Source organism: Ambystoma mexicanum, chromosome 1p (genome assembly GCF_040938575.1).
Source record: "Ambystoma mexicanum isolate Mex_15411 chromosome 1p, UKY_AmexF1_1, whole genome shotgun sequence".
Taxonomy (NCBI): Eukaryota; Metazoa; Chordata; class Amphibia; order Caudata; family Ambystomatidae; genus Ambystoma; species Ambystoma mexicanum.
In genome coordinates, this window is record NC_090921.1 from 49,576,765 (window position 1) to 49,592,342 (window position 15,578).

Here is a 15,578-nt window from a genome sequence, read left to right on the forward strand (position 1 = left end):
TCATAGTCTGGTCGAGACGCTCTGCAGAGTCATGAAGTGTGTGATCAGTGATAGTCTGGTCAAGAGGCTCTACGGAGTCATGATGCATGTAATCAGTCATAGACTGGTCAAGAGGCTCTGCAGAGTCATGAAGTGTGTGATCAGTGATAGTCTGGTCAAGAGGCTCTACGGAGTCATAATGCATCTAATCAGTCATAGTCTGGTCATGAGGCTCTGCTGAGTCATCTTGTGTGTGATCAGTCATAGTCTGGTCAAGAGGCTCTGCGGAGTCATGATGTGTGTGATCAGTGATAGTCTGGTCAGGAGGCTCTGCCGAGTCATGAAGTGTGTGATCAGTGATAGTCTGGTCAAGAGGCACTGCAGAGTCATGATGTGTGTGATCAGTGATAGTCTGGTCAAGAGGCTTTACAGAGTCATGATGCGTGTAATCAGTCATAGACTGGTCAAGAGGCTCTGCGGAGTCATGATGTGGGTGATCAGTGACTGTCTGGTCGAGTGACTCTGCTTCAGAGTTTGCTGGTGATGCAGGTGTGTCTGCATTCTACTTAGGATTTTTTGTTGTTGTTATTGTTTTACTTTCAGAGTGGCTTACGGAATCATTCCGGATTAGCTTCTTGGATGGTTCTGGAAATCTGGGCAACCCCAACATCTGGAGGCAGTGTCCAGCTGGTCTAGTTTAGTGCGTCGTTTTGACTGCTCAGGTGTCTGGCCAACACTCTGAGGCGGTGTACTGGTGGTTTGGTTGATCGGTGTGTAATCTTGTTGCTGGTGTGAGTGTGTGTGTGTTGGGGATGAGTCAGGTGAGTGTGAGTGTGTTGGGTGTAGTGAAGGAATGTGCCTGATCAGTTTATTGCCTTGGTTGTATGGTCTGGTTCAGTAGGTTAGAGATGTTTCCTTGTAGGTGTTGTAGCGGGCCTCGTGCCAGCCTGTATAGGTGGCCGTTTGTGCTCAGGTGTGGCAGCCCTGAAGATCGCCAGTGGCAGTGGTGGACAGGAGGTGTTTAGTTTCCCCAGGTTGTATTTGGTTTTGTAGTTTGGTAGCCCAGAGGGGAAGGTGAGCGCTTCAGTGTGGAAGGCTAGTGCTCCGGTGGTGGCAGTGGCGGATGGATGGTGTTGCGTGTTTGTTTTGATGGCAGAAGTTGGTTGCATTTCTGGTGGGGTGCCACTACTGGAAAGTTAGTTACGCCCGTTTGGTCAGCTCTTACTTCGTTATCTAGTTTGTTCTTTTTGTCAAAGGTTTCACAGTTGTGCCGGTTGTGTGTTGTGCTGTCTGATTGTGATTGGTGTATGTTTTGCAGTAACGGAAGGTGTTGTTGAGGTGTTTTGATTGCGATGTGTGTTGAGATGTACTTCATTTGTGTGGTGTGCTTGTTGTGGTAACCGAAGGAAGTGTTGTGATTGACTTTCCTTCCTTTGCTTCTATCCTGCTTGTTTGAGGTGTATGGATGGAGTGATGTCTTGTGTGGAATGTTAGCTAAAGGACTGGAGTGTTTATGTGTGAATATAGTTCCACCCAGGGCAGTTGAAAGATGGGAGCCTGGGTGGTGGGAGCCTGTGGGTTCCTATGTCTGTATTTCCATATCTCCTATGTACCTGATGAGACCTGATTGGACCGAAGAACCTGAATAAAGTAACTGAAGATTACCTACAGCTTGACAGCGTATCCTTTTAAGTATAATACCTGAGATACAGTCATAACAAATCTGCACAACAGCAGCACATGATGTGAATAACGAAAACGGGGATACACTTTTGAAATAAGTATGCAATTAAACAATACGCATAATTCAACAAGTAATGCATCTCATGGACACATGAGGGTTTCATAACTAAGTTAATGAAAATGTTTTCTGCCTGTACAATGGGATCCTAGCGTGCAATGGGAGCGATGGAAGATGCGTTTTGAACATCATTTGTAAGCAATTCAATGTTCCAACTATGCAGTGGAAGGCAATAAATCCTTATTAATATGCTGCCTGGGAAATTGTGGTCTGGAAAAATGTGAGCACTTGAAGTCGAGGCCCATCGGTTGAATGAGTAAGAGAAATGCACAAGGATGTTACATAGACACCATGAAAGGAAAGTCGAGTTTGAAGGTAGCCATGGTGCTCTTAGCGCCATGGCTGCCTCCAAACCAGGGTCCGGGTAGGGGGAATGGGGACCGACCGGGACATTCCGACCTATGCAGACCCGGTAAGTCCCCATGCCAAATATCATTCCCCATTCCCATTCGAGCCCCCATAGGGCTCAATGGGAATGGGGAAGGCGCTAATAACGGGCCTGCAAATTGCGGACCCGTTATTTGCTCCAAGGTCCCTTAACGGGTCCCACTAAGAACAGCTGGTCAGACCAGCCGTTCCTGCTGGGACCCGCTAAGGGATTTCGGAATAGGGAGGTAAGGGTTTACCGGTACCGGCATCCTTAGCGGTGCAGGTAAACCCTTACCACCTAACTCGTAATGACCCCCAGTGTCTGTTTGGAGAGGTATCACTTTTGGAAGAGAGTGCAGGAACCCAGTGAGTCTGGGCAGCAGTACATTAAAGCATTAAGAGGACTGGCAGCAACATGCCCATTTGGGGCAAGTTTAAGTGAACTATTGAGAGATTAATTCATACTAGACTGTAGAGATGAGAAAGAGAATCTTTATAGTCCAAGGAAAATCCTTCGGTAAACAAAGCACTAAAGGATTCCAAGGAAACTGAACACACAGCCAAGTGTGTTATGGAACAAGGACAGAAGTAGCTGCTATAAGCCCTCTGGGACTTTTTAGCATTCCCTTCTCTCACCACAGGTTAGTGTTCTAATGGGAATAGAAACAGTTCCTGTAGATAATCTGTAAGATTAGTATATTCCACACAGGCTCAATCTCACATTTCCCATCTACTCTATCCCCTCTGCCCTTCCTCCCCTTTCACTCTTCTTTCCCTTCAATGATTCACACAGCCTTTTGCCTTTCTCTACCAATTGATATCACTTACTCCCTATTATAACAGATACTACTAGCACGCTGCTACTCTTTCCCTTCTGCTATAATCCTCCAAACCACTACACTCTCTCCCAACCCCTACTGTTCTCCTCCAATCTCTTTAACTACTCTCTTCCTACCATTACTACTCTCCTCTACCCACTACTACTCTACACAAACACTACTACTCCCCTCCAACTACTACTAATATCCTCCTGTCTCCCACTCAAACCCTCACTAACACGCACACTACACAGTTGCAGCGTACACTATCATCTGCTACTCATTCACCACACAAACACACCTTCAGAACCACTGGCACTCCTGATCAACACTCTCTTCTAACATCCATCGCTCCTTCCTTCCAACTGCTGGTCTCTTGGCCATCCTCCTCCTCCACTGCTGACCTCGCCAGGTAAACGCACTACTTTTAGTTTCCTCCCACTTATAAATACCCCTCCCTTCTTATGTATTGGGTCGCCCTCTGCAGCCAATCTGATTCCCTTTACCTGCCCGAGGATGTGCGAAAGGAATCTTTGCCCCGCCTACTAGTTTGGCCGGCCCTAGCAGAGTAATTACAGCAATCGAGTCTGTGGCCTTTATTTGTAGCGTGGGGGAACAGCTCTCCACTGTTGTTGGTATGTCTTTGTTGCCACTGATGGATTAGTGGGTGTGCACAAGAGCCACCGTCTGTGTCTCCCACCAGAAACCATGCTGTTGTTAGGAGCACCACCTAAGCTTGCGGTTCTCTCTCTCTCCCTCACCTGACTGTTCTGCCTTGATGCTCGGTTGGGCTTGAGATTCGTTGTTGATGTGGGTGATGTTATGGCTGCATCGTGCTCTGTGTGGTCAGACTGATTGCCTTGTGCTGCGGTGGATATGAAACAGAGAGGGACACAATGGAGAGCATCCTTGGTAAGAGGCATGGATGGAGGCATGGCTATACATATGGGCAAAAGGGGGGGGCAGAAATCTGGCCCCTCTCTGCTGCCGCTCCCCACCTCAGGGGTAGGATTGACTCCCACCCAGGCAGAGAGTGGTTCCTGCCCACTTCTGACAAGCTCATGCTGCTGACCTTGTCACAACATGCATCCATAATGGAAATGGAGACATACATGTTACCTGCCCGTACAATCCCCATCTCATGCTCTTCATTGTGTTCTGTTGCTTTTATTTCCTTCATCCATATTATAGACATGCCCAGAGTAGGAACCATGGAGAGTTAATCATTTTCAGATGTTCACTTGGTCCTTCATTAGTGGTGAGAAGCATTTGAGTCATGTTGTCATTTTCTGCAATTGCCGTTGTGCATATTGGGTCACGGGAAGGGGCATCAGCACCTGATACCTTTTATTTACTAATGCCATACTCTCACAGACTATTATTAATACAGGTTAATGGGAAAGGATTGTCCTTGCCTGTGGTCTTCCTTGCTGTTGTGTTGCATTGGTGCGCTCTGAGGCCTATGGGAATACAGCGCCGATTGAGAATGGGCAAGAGGTTGAGTGCACAAATAAGGCCTCACTCAGGGAGTGTGAGTTTCCACAGCTTTAAATACTGGTTTTCCACTCAAGCTGGGACCACACTTGAGATAGTTTACCCCGACACAGTGTGTATTTCCACCTCGGAGCCCAGCAGCGAATGACTTCCTTAGATTTACCAGTAAAAGATGCTGCACCATTCAGCCTATTTAACCATTTCCTTATGTTTATTCTACAGGTTGTTGGAAATAGTGAGGGTAACACCTCATCTATAGAAATTGCCAGAGTGACAACAAAGAGACAACCTAAGAAGGAAAAAAAGAATGCTCGAACAGAGGAGAAACTGGTGCCCCACCCACCACCACCGCGAGATGTCAGGAAACCGGTAATGTCCTTTCTCTACTGTGGCACAGGAAATGTGTTTTGATTTGACAGGTTAGATCTCTCTTCTTTGCCAAATCTCCAGGCAAACCATGCCCCTCCACATTGCTCGGTTTGGCTTCTGTGCCATGCTGTGATAAGATGATCCTTCTCCTATTGTGAGGCATCTTTCAGTTTACCAGGGTGGGCAGGAATCCTACTGACAATCCACAGTGACTGCTATCGATAAGAGGGGTTATGAAGATGATCTTGGCAAGATCTGACTCCTTATTTTTAAAAGGAGCTAGTGGCCTGCTTTGGGAATTACTGTTATGTCCTGGATGAGCTAACTTCACCCTTTCCCTGGATCACAGTAGAACATGTTGACTCCCTCTGAATTCAATGTATTCATCCTGCTCAGCATACAAGAAAGTATGCAGGCTCCAAACGATACCATTTCCAATGATGGACAAAGCCTCTAAACATTAAACGAAAAACTAAGAAGGTCTGTTGGAAGGGAAGGTCTAGGATGGACAGTTTGGAAACACCAAGTAGAGAAATGCATTAAGCTGAATATTGAAAATGTGCAATGCCCACCCATCGAATGACCCATTAGGTAAGTACTAAGTGCCAATGAAGGGTGTCACCCAGCGTATTCCCAGCGGCGTCATTTGGGGGTTGCTGGCTCACCCCTGCTACCCATAGACCTGTCCTTGCTACCCCTGTGCCACCTGACAAAGATGCAGTGCCAATAGCAGATATCTGTGCTGCCCCTGAAAAGGGCGACTGTAAATGCAGCTAAATGTGCCACAGCCTTTTTCACCTGGAATCTAGATCCCATTAGATGTAGAAGTAAAAGGAATGCAGGAAAAACCATAAACCGCCATCAGTAACAGGTTGGCAGTCCATCAGTGAAGAATGCCGGAAGGGTTGGGTTCAGAGGCGGGGCTGTCTGTGCAGCTCGTACCCAGTACTATAGCAACAGGAAGGGCATGGGGGCTAGGTCTAGCTCGCTGGGAATGGGGAAGAGAAGCCTGTAGTACTCAGTGACATCACAGCATGAACAGAAATCTCATCAGTGTTTGTTGTTGTCTGGTTTGCACATCCAGTGAGCCACTGGGCCTGGGATGAGAGGGGTTATGCCTCGGGGGCATCTGCCACCAGTCCTGCCTGGGCACCGTGTGACCTGACCCAGATATGCCACACCTGCATCACAGGCCCACTGTAGAGAGAGGCATGGTGAGATAATTAATCTACATGAAGTTGCCCCCTGCCTTTGAAATTAACCATCTATTGCTCCCTCAAATAAAAATATGTATATTTGGAAGTTTAGCTCAGGGGCAACATGATTGCTTTGGGAACAAGAGGGTGCAGTGCAACATGGATTCAGTTCCTGTTCCAGTGCTTAGAAGCTGCAAGAGGCTTGCACTAAGCAACATATAAAGGCCTAAAGAAAATAATAAAATGGGCCTTTTGTAGGTGCGATGTCATAGAGCTGCTGCTGCTGTTTACATTATAAAATGTAAACAAACTGCAATTACTGTGACCTGAACACATTCTTCCAATCTATCTATTTAATGTTATTGAGGCTCGAACTGGAGACTTAAGATGTTGTACTAGTGACTTACAGATGTTGGGAGAGAGTGTTTGAGACATTATGGGACCCATTACGAGGTTGCCGGTCCGGTAACAACGGTACCGGTATGCTTGCTGGTGCCGTTGTTACAGGACCAGCAAACTCCGAGTTGTGCCACGGGTGCCTTTCATTCCGCCAGGTCTGCCCTGGCGGAATGAAAGGCACCAGCGAGCACAGCAAGCCTGTATCACCGGCACCCTCATGGACGTTGCCGGTGCTACAAGCATCCCCATTCCCATTGAGCCCCATGGGGCTGAAATGGGAATGGGGATATACCAGCACTAGCACCCACAAAAGGGCAATTACAGGGTCTGGTGGGCTGGAATACCCCGGTAATTGCCCAATCGCAGGTGCTGGATTTTTATGCCGGTATGGAGGTAGCCTTGCCGGTAAAACCGGCAAGGCTACCTTCAACCTCGTACTGAGGCCCAATGTGTTGTAAGAGAGTTGAAATGTGTTGGAGGGAGGGAGTGGGTTCCAGACATTTAAAGCTGTTGACGAAGGGCCCTTAGCAACTTCCAGAGGATGGTGGGGTGTCCGTGGTGAAAATGGTTGGGGGATACTCAGGCTCCATGAAGTGGTATAGCCTCTGATTGTGTTATGGTTGGACTTGTGTTGATCAGTTGCTGTTTCCAGTCTGTGGCCAGACACTTGAAGACACTCGAGGTCTGCGCTTTGGGGTTTAGGCTTCTCTGAGATGCTCTGTCTGTTTACAGTTTAGCCCCAGTGATGTACAATAGTCCAGATTGTTGTGTTGGATGTCTGCTTACAGTCACAGTAATTTGGTAATATGGGCCTACATGCACGGATATTAATGCTACATGTGGTGATCCATTCTTGTATGAAATGTATATCATATTACAGTGATATCGTATCCATATTTTTCTTAGTGTACTTAGGAACAACGCTATGTGATGACACTCCTTGTTTTGTCAAGGGGTGAAAGTCATGTGCCATCATTTCCCATAATGACTCTTGGCTGGCTCAGATGACATCACTTCCTGTGATGTCATAAGAGGTCAATCGTTGTGTGATATCACTTCTGCTACCCCTTGCATTTTGGTGAAACGACGTCCCTGCGTATGCCATGTTGGAACAGAAAACATCAGTAAGAGGAATGCAAACTCCACCATCCTGAGATTAGAACAAAAACATAGTAGATTTCCTGGTGCATTAAATCTGGAGAAAGGCTAAAGTGTTTTGCGTGGCGATCATAATAGTGGCCTGCTGAATTAAGTGTGGTCTGTATCCAGTTTGCAGTCATTCCCATCTGGCTCAGCAAGGTATTAGACACGTGTACTTGCCTTCATGTGCGGTGTTGCTGCATCCCATAAAGTCTGAGGGGATTGTGGACATGTGTGATGAGTGACTTTGTAGGGCATTCTAATATATAGGAGCCTGGGGTGGTATTCCCAGTGGAGCCACGCCCCTTTGATTAGGTGTCATGTCATTCTTTGCCTGAGTTTCCGCTGATTCTAGTGGCATCTTTACAGACTTTACCTCCAAAATGGTCTCTCTTTTTTTAGGTCCCTCCTCTAAATATTACCTTATACAGTTTGGTTGCCGTTCAATAATCCATTATAATGGTTTTTCCTTGTCAAATTCACAGATTAATTGGGAGACAATTTATGTTTGGAGCCCATAGAAATATGCAGTTTTAAATTCTACTGAGTTAGGGTTAAAGGTCCCATGAAAAGGTGAAAAAGACCTTTTTTTAAGTTTTGAAAGAACTGGTGAGGGGCCTCATTTGGTTGTGCAGACATGTTATAAGCAGCCTTCTCATTGTGACGTATAGACTGATATAGACTGATAGGGCGAGAATTGGTGTCTAATTTCTTTCTCAACATCTGCCCATGACATATTTTCCTGTTCATTTAGACCATGGATAACACTGGTGGAAGCAGTATCAAGAGAGAGGTGGAAATACCGCCCATATAGTTCCCTAGGAACCTGTAGGGTTTGAATATGCCATGGAGCGCCTCAAAATGATCATCTATGCAACAATCTCCTACTTTCTTGAACTGTCTAATCAAGGTTTTGATAGATTTCAGAATGTTTAAAGGACATGGTGCATTCTGATATGTGCCATTTTGTCGCTCAATCTTGTTCTCTTGTGGGTGAGACTGTGTGTGAGCAGTTGCAGGTTATTTAGACCCTAACATTGGATCATAACCAGGCCTGGCTATTTGGACAGCTGCTGGTAAATTTTCCTGGCTAGGGCTTTGAGCAAATTTGGCTTCAGTGAACATGGTGCTTTTCTTGACACTGTTGGGATGGAAATAATCATATCTCAACCCCCTAGGCATGTCCAGAGTAGGTGAATCCCATACGAAGACAAGGGGGAGCAGCCCCCACCTTCAGGGTGCATATAGAGGCCAGATAATGCATAGAAATAGGTGCTCCTGCCCAGCGACTCCATTTTGTATTAGGCCCAGACACCCTTTCTTACTAGGCCAGAACAGACACACTGAGGGCTGCAGCGCTCGCATTCTGAGTTCACACAGAGGTGCTAAGCCATCAGCACACCAGGCATGCTCTGGACGAGCCCTGTCCCCATGGAAGTCCATTATCCGTCTCTCCCTCCATTGTTGCAAATATCTAGTATCACATTCAGGAATGTGCAGGGCACAGAGCGTGAGACAGTACCAGGCCCTGCGGTGCACCCATCCATCTCCACTAAGCTGCCACTGTGCCAGGCCGGAGCCAGCAGCCCTCCACTGACCCCACCCCAGACCCTAACCTCTCCAAGGTGCCCACCACAGATCTAAGGACTTGAATGACTCTATATCTTCCCAATAGAAACAAATGTTTCCTGTAATGTGAGGTGCCAGGGAGGAATCAATCAGGGATCAATCCCCCAGGGGAGACGTTGGGTGTGGGAACTGCGGTATTAACAAAGCCCTGAATGTGGGGGTCAATATAACTGTATTGTATTTTCCTTTCTCTCGGGCACCCCTTTCATATGATGTCCAGGTGCCTGCCATGATGAATGACAAACTAGTTCCTGTTTTTTAGCTTAGATTAGATAGCGTGTTTCTAATGTTCATTGTGACCTTCACCGTGAGGAGGAGCCCATCTGACCCACCTGCACCAAGATCGACTGGGTAGAAGCAGCCAATCAGTGCTTGGCATCCAATATAGAGCAGGCCTTGCAATATGTCTGCACCAGCCAGCTGTGTGAATTTCGACTGTATATGATATCATCACTGATGATGCATTTGGACTTTTTTGCCCGTATAATTTTAGCAGAGTGCTCTCAGGCAGCAATGTTCCTTGCTCACACTTATCTTATATAAAACCTTGTTATCCTTATTTTGTAATGAGCAATACGTGTCTAGAGGTCTACACCTTTGAGACTTAGGGCCTCATTACAAGGTGGGCTTTAAGGGATACCGGGCACTGGTAAGGAGACCAGTGCCGGTAATCCCTTACCGCCCTATTCCAAGGTCCCTTGGCGGGGACCAGGGCACTAATAACGGGCTTGCAAGTCACAAGCCCGTTATTAGCACCCTCCCCATTCCCATTGAGCCCTATGGGGGATCAAATGGGAATGGGGAATGGTTTGTTCAATGGGGACTTACCGGTCCCGCCAGGGTCGGACTACACCAGTAAGTCCCCATTGAACAACACAGTGCCGGACCCGTTATTGGAGGTAGTCATGGCACAAATAGCGCCATGACTACCACCAATCTCGGAATGAGGCCCTTAAAATCAAAAGATTTGCTGTTTCAATTCTATGCACCGCGCATTGAGCTGTTGCAGTTTGTGGCAAAAAATTTGAATTCTCATCCCTGATTTTAGTGATTATCTCTTTCAACTCTTTAATCTGTGCCTGACAACGGTCAACTGCTTTAGTCTTGTCTTCATTCTCATCCAGTAATTGTAATAGTTCTTGTTCCATGGCATGGAATTCCTTATCCTTTTCACAGACAAGGGTCTGAATTTCTGAATTTGCAACATCTTTGACCTGTTTTACATCGTTTAATACTGTTTTTAAATGGATTAATTCTTGCTCACTTTCAGCAAATTGTTTGTCTTTCTGAGCCAGCCGGGCACTAAACTCGCTAGATTTGGCCTGCAATTGCGTGTCTAACTCTGCATGTTTTTCCATCTGTTGTGATCCCTCTTATTTCTGCATCCAAATCGCATTGCAGCTTGCTAATGACCTCACAGTCATCCCTTTGCATCTTTAATTATCTGTCTAACAGAAACCAAAGCGTAGCGCACAATCTGATGAGGCAGTTTTCTCTTCCTTGCACTGTGACGCTCGGAACAATCTAAGGAGTCCGATTTTCTCAATGCTTCCTGTATCACAAATACGCTCAGAGGCCTCTTTTGAACTTCAGTACTGATCCTATTTTTCTATTCTATCAGACTTTCAGATTACCAGATTGCATAAGCATAGAGTTTGACCTTGAGGTAATCCGATACATTCAGCTACAACCTGAGACATGGCAACACACGTCAGAGTGCACACAGCATAATAGCTACCACTTTCCTCTCAGCCTTATCTCAGAGAATGAGCACACGATATGGTTATGCTATAGTATGCAAGACCATGTCCAGTAATTATTGTACCGCTTACTTTCCAACCAAGGCAACATACATCTGTTAGAGATATTTCTTGGCGGTAAGGTTTGGCGGTATTCTTGGTGGCATTTCTGTAGTATAGTGGTGTGTCTAGAATATAGGGAACTGCCTGGTGATTGGTTTTATGCCGGGTTCACTAACGGTAAGCCAAGACTGGACTTAGTACACTCTAGAACATAACTTCATGCCCTTGCAGTATTTTTTTTTACAATACCACGTTATGCCCATTTAACGATATCTCAGAACACATTTACCATCTAAACCAAATATAAACATTAATTCGGAGCCTCTTAGGAGAACACAATTTACTGTGACCATCTCTGCTTTGCACTAAACACATGTTATACAGTGAAATACTGCCTGCGGTAAAATGCAATTACCACTTGCTTCACCTCTGTGTGATATCACAAGCGACCAGGGCATATAAATAAGTACCAGAGCTGATTTGTTTAATTTGCAAGCACTTTATAAGTAATTGAGATTCAGGAATAAAACAACACAGTACATGTAATGCTCAGAAGAGATATGTGCCTTTGTTCCCATGCGGATTTCACAATTGTTGAAAGTGGTGCAATGCATTTAGAATTCCAGCAGCAATATTTACCACAGATTTTGCTCTCTCCCGCCCCATGGGATGAACCCTCCAGAAGTTCAAAGAATTACTGCAATTCTCTTTCTCACCTCTAACTTGGCAGAGAACACTAGGCAACAACCTTGAGAAACGTGGCACTGAGAGCAGTAACTTCTAGCCTTTGCAATTATTATTTTTTGGCAACTGATTTCGTATTGGGAAATGCACTTCAATTCAGTAGAATGGGGAACAAACAGACTTTGGGAGGCCTGATATGTAGAAACTCATGCAAAATTGATATCCACATTTGTTGTTTTAAAACTACACACTCACCACAATTATACTTTGTGTGCTCCCCTAGAGGATGCCTGGTACAGCGTGTGCACCAGCACAGCAAGTTTGGGATTCCCCCTCAGATCGGCTTTTGCAAAACACCCCCACAGCAGCCGTCTGGACTGCACTTGCGCAGGGTCTTCCTTTATCTGCCTTTTTCCCCTTCATGCTTCGAACAGCCACACTCTTCCGAGAGAAAGCCTGCACACCACCAGCAAGTGCCTCATGCTTCACATGACAGCCCATGAAGAACAACCCGCTTTTACATCACTGCACCACCCTTTAGACCAACCCTGGAGATCTGCCTTGTGGTGTATGTTCCCATAAGGAAAATGTAATAAAACCCTGCCTCTGATAAGGATATCATGTGTTCAATTAAATCTGCCTCGCTTTGGAAAGTTGCAAGAAAACACGTGTTCTGCATGCCACTGTTGACCGTGATCCAGGCTGTAGCAACAGATGCAAATAGCTACATCTCTGTGCAGTTTCCTGATCTGAAAGTATTTTAAATAATAAACTAGTTTTGAGCAAAATGGATTTCACATTCCACATTTCTGACTTGTCACGTCTTCATTCAAACACAACAGAGCCTTAAGTCTGCATGTTTTATGGATTGCTTTTCCAAGCTAACCTTGCACAGCCCGAATGCCTTGCACATACAGTTTATCAATCTACAACAAGTTTGTATAAAAGTCATGAACTGACTTACTCTGAATATTAGTAGGGGATATATTAGAGATTAGAGAATATTAGTGTAATGTAGTGTGTGTTAGTCTCATGTTCTTCAGTGCAACTCAGCCCATAACTGTGGTGTAGTGGTGCACAATGTTATACAATGCCAAATTCAAGACCTTCTTTTTTTCTGGCATGCTCTCTATGCATTCACAATAATGGATTCAACCCAGAACCTCCCACCCCTGAGTCTCATTCTCTCGCTAACATTCTGAGTCTCTTCTGCCTACAGCACCCTGCATTTATCCTGCATTGTTTTTCTGTCATCCCACATTACTCCTCTCAAAAGTGTGCCTTGGCTGGTCGACCACTGTTTCTATGGGCGAACAGGGAACATATACGTTGGGACCAAGCCTTCCTTAGCTTGGAGAAGGGCTTCTCCAAGTACTGAGCACATTGCCTGCAGAGATTCCTTCCAACACCCATCATGGAATCATGTCAATGGTAACACGCATACCGAAGATTTACAAAAACAGAAGTAATTACACATAGTGCAATAGGTTCCTCTTTTACCATAATAGATTTTATCTTTGTAGGTAAATGTCTTTTTGAGTTTGATGTAGGACCACTGAACCATTCTGTGCTTCAGTGTGCTCCTTGTGGTTTATGTGTAAATGTGGCTGGAAATAGTACATCAGGTGAACACACTTATGATGGGTTTCTCCAGCATGTAATAGATCACAGTTTGGCTGGTGTTAAATCTCAAAGTGGTGGTATAGTAAAGAAGCATTTGCATGCGTTTGATGCAGAATTGGCCTTTAAGAAAAAAGAGCTCAGATTAAATTAGAGGGGCTTCACCACTTGAAATGCTGACATTAAATCAAAAAAAGGTGAAGTTGGTGTACAAGAACTGGTTGTGGGGTAATCGGGCCATTAGGAGGCACGCTGAATGTCGCTGAATGCCTGCTGTTGGTCTTGCATAATAAAAATGTGCAGGCATTCTGGAGACTCATTAATGACCTTGATATCGCGCAGCCAGTCCAATAGATGAATTCAGTATCCGAGCATGACTGGGTAGGCCATTTTAAAGATTTATTTGCCAGACCTGAAGTAGCGGGAGGGAAAGGTTGCATGGAGAAAGGTTGGAAATTGGCTGTGGGCTGTGATGTCATAAGGGAAACAATCCAGGTGAATGGTACCTCTCGGGTATTGGCTCCTAACAAACTACTGAATTTTCTATTGAAAGGGACCCAGCTGTATGGGCCTCTATGCTGACCATCTCTGAAAGGATTCATTTTAAAATGTGTTCAAAATCAGCCATGGCATACAAAATATGATTCTAGTTTTCTACCCAAAATCAACCATTTGGCTGCGTTTGATGCAGTCGATCGTGGTCTATTATGGAATAATTTGGGCAAAAGGGGACTACTGCATGGACTTCTGCACCAAATTATTGGGTTGCATGAAGAGTCCACGTCCAGGCTAAATCAAACTGGGACCCTCTCGCGCAAATTTCCAACTTTTAGAGGTGTCAGGCAGTGATGCGTTTTGGCCCCCAGCCTGTTTAATCTCTATATTTTGACATAGATTACCTGGAACCAGCTGCATTTGCCACGCCCAACATTCATAAATTGAGACCAACATGTATTGCATACACTGATGACTTCCTGATATTTGACTGTACAGAGATTGGTTTGCAGCATTTAATTCATGTTTTTACGTTTGCATTGACCCACTCTCTTAAACTAAATTCTGTTAAGACTACAGGAATGCATTGTACAAAACCAACGACGTTTCAAGGAAAGATGCCCTTTCAAACCAGCTGATGCAAGATTCAGCAAATTCTCCCCAGTTCACATCCTGACGTTTTATGAGGGGAAGATAGTCCCAAACATTTTATATGGCATTGAGGTTTAGCCATTATGGAATTTAGAATTGTTAGCCTAGTTATTTTTCAGGAGAGTCCTCAGGGTCCGAAGTTCTACACCATTGGTAGCGATTAGATATAAACTAAGTATTTATTCTTTAACCTGTACAGCTCATTGGAAATTATCTTTTCATTATAAGATCTTAATACCAACAAAAGAATCCTTGTTTTATGATCCAAAGACTATTTTCTATGGCAACAGTGACCGATTTGTATCTGAGTTCTCTGTGTTTTGCATGAATCCTGCTCAGAATAATTGGCCTATCAAATCTAGGCCTGGAGGCAAATCCCGGAAAAGTAAAACAGATCATATCTGAATCTGACTGGATAGCAACAACAGAAGAAATGCATAGGAATCAGAAGCCCTTGAACCTAGAACATAAGCGAGTGGGAGTGCTAGCACCATACCTTGCCATTTATCCGGACAGGACGATCCAGCACTGCTTTTTAAGATTTTGATGGAATCTAATTTTGACCAAGGAAGTCCTGGCAAGATATGGTTTGATGCAGCCAGAGATCGCTGATTGTAGATTTTGTAAGGAAAAGGGTCAACATGAGACTCTGAAACACCTAGCAATTTCATGTAAAGCAGTGCCAGGGAAACAAATGGTATTTTTTTTAAACTTTCAAAATCTGTAAAGCTTTTTGGTATAGTTGCTTGGCAGGATATACAACTTCAACTGTATTGGCCGTAGTTGGCTTTATGAATTCCTTGCAGTAAGGGCTTCCAGATACCAGTAAAGCTATTGCAAGGCAAACCTCCAGACAACAAACCAGAGAAAAAACAGTCCTCCAAGGAAAAAATATCAGTGCACCTCCTACAAGGAAAAACAAATATTTTGTATAAAAAAAGGAAAAAGGTAACAGCGGGTGCCGTATACCAAAACTGCAACACACTCACCACGGCGTATTGCTCGACTCTTTGGGATGTCAGTTTGGATTAGTCAATGTGTTGGATTGGCTGGACAGTGAGATGTTGACGGTATAAGTACTTTTAGTCTGAGCTGGTTACCCCCTGTTCTTTAATATTGATCTGGAAGATTT

The 15,578-nt window shown here is 44.9% G+C and overlaps 1 protein-coding gene across 1 annotated transcript in view; it reads left to right on the forward strand.

Moving 5' to 3' along the window:
• The window catches only part of LOC138579547 (microtubule-associated protein futsch-like), a 1,023,262-nt gene that overhangs the window by 62,021 nt on the left and 945,663 nt on the right, over positions 1-15,578 (forward strand). Inside the window, exon 2 of the mRNA XM_069650064.1 lies at positions 4,684-4,830. Within this exon, the coding sequence (XP_069506165.1) occupies positions 4,684-4,830 (147 nt within the window). The remainder of the gene's footprint in view (positions 1-4,683; positions 4,831-15,578) is intronic.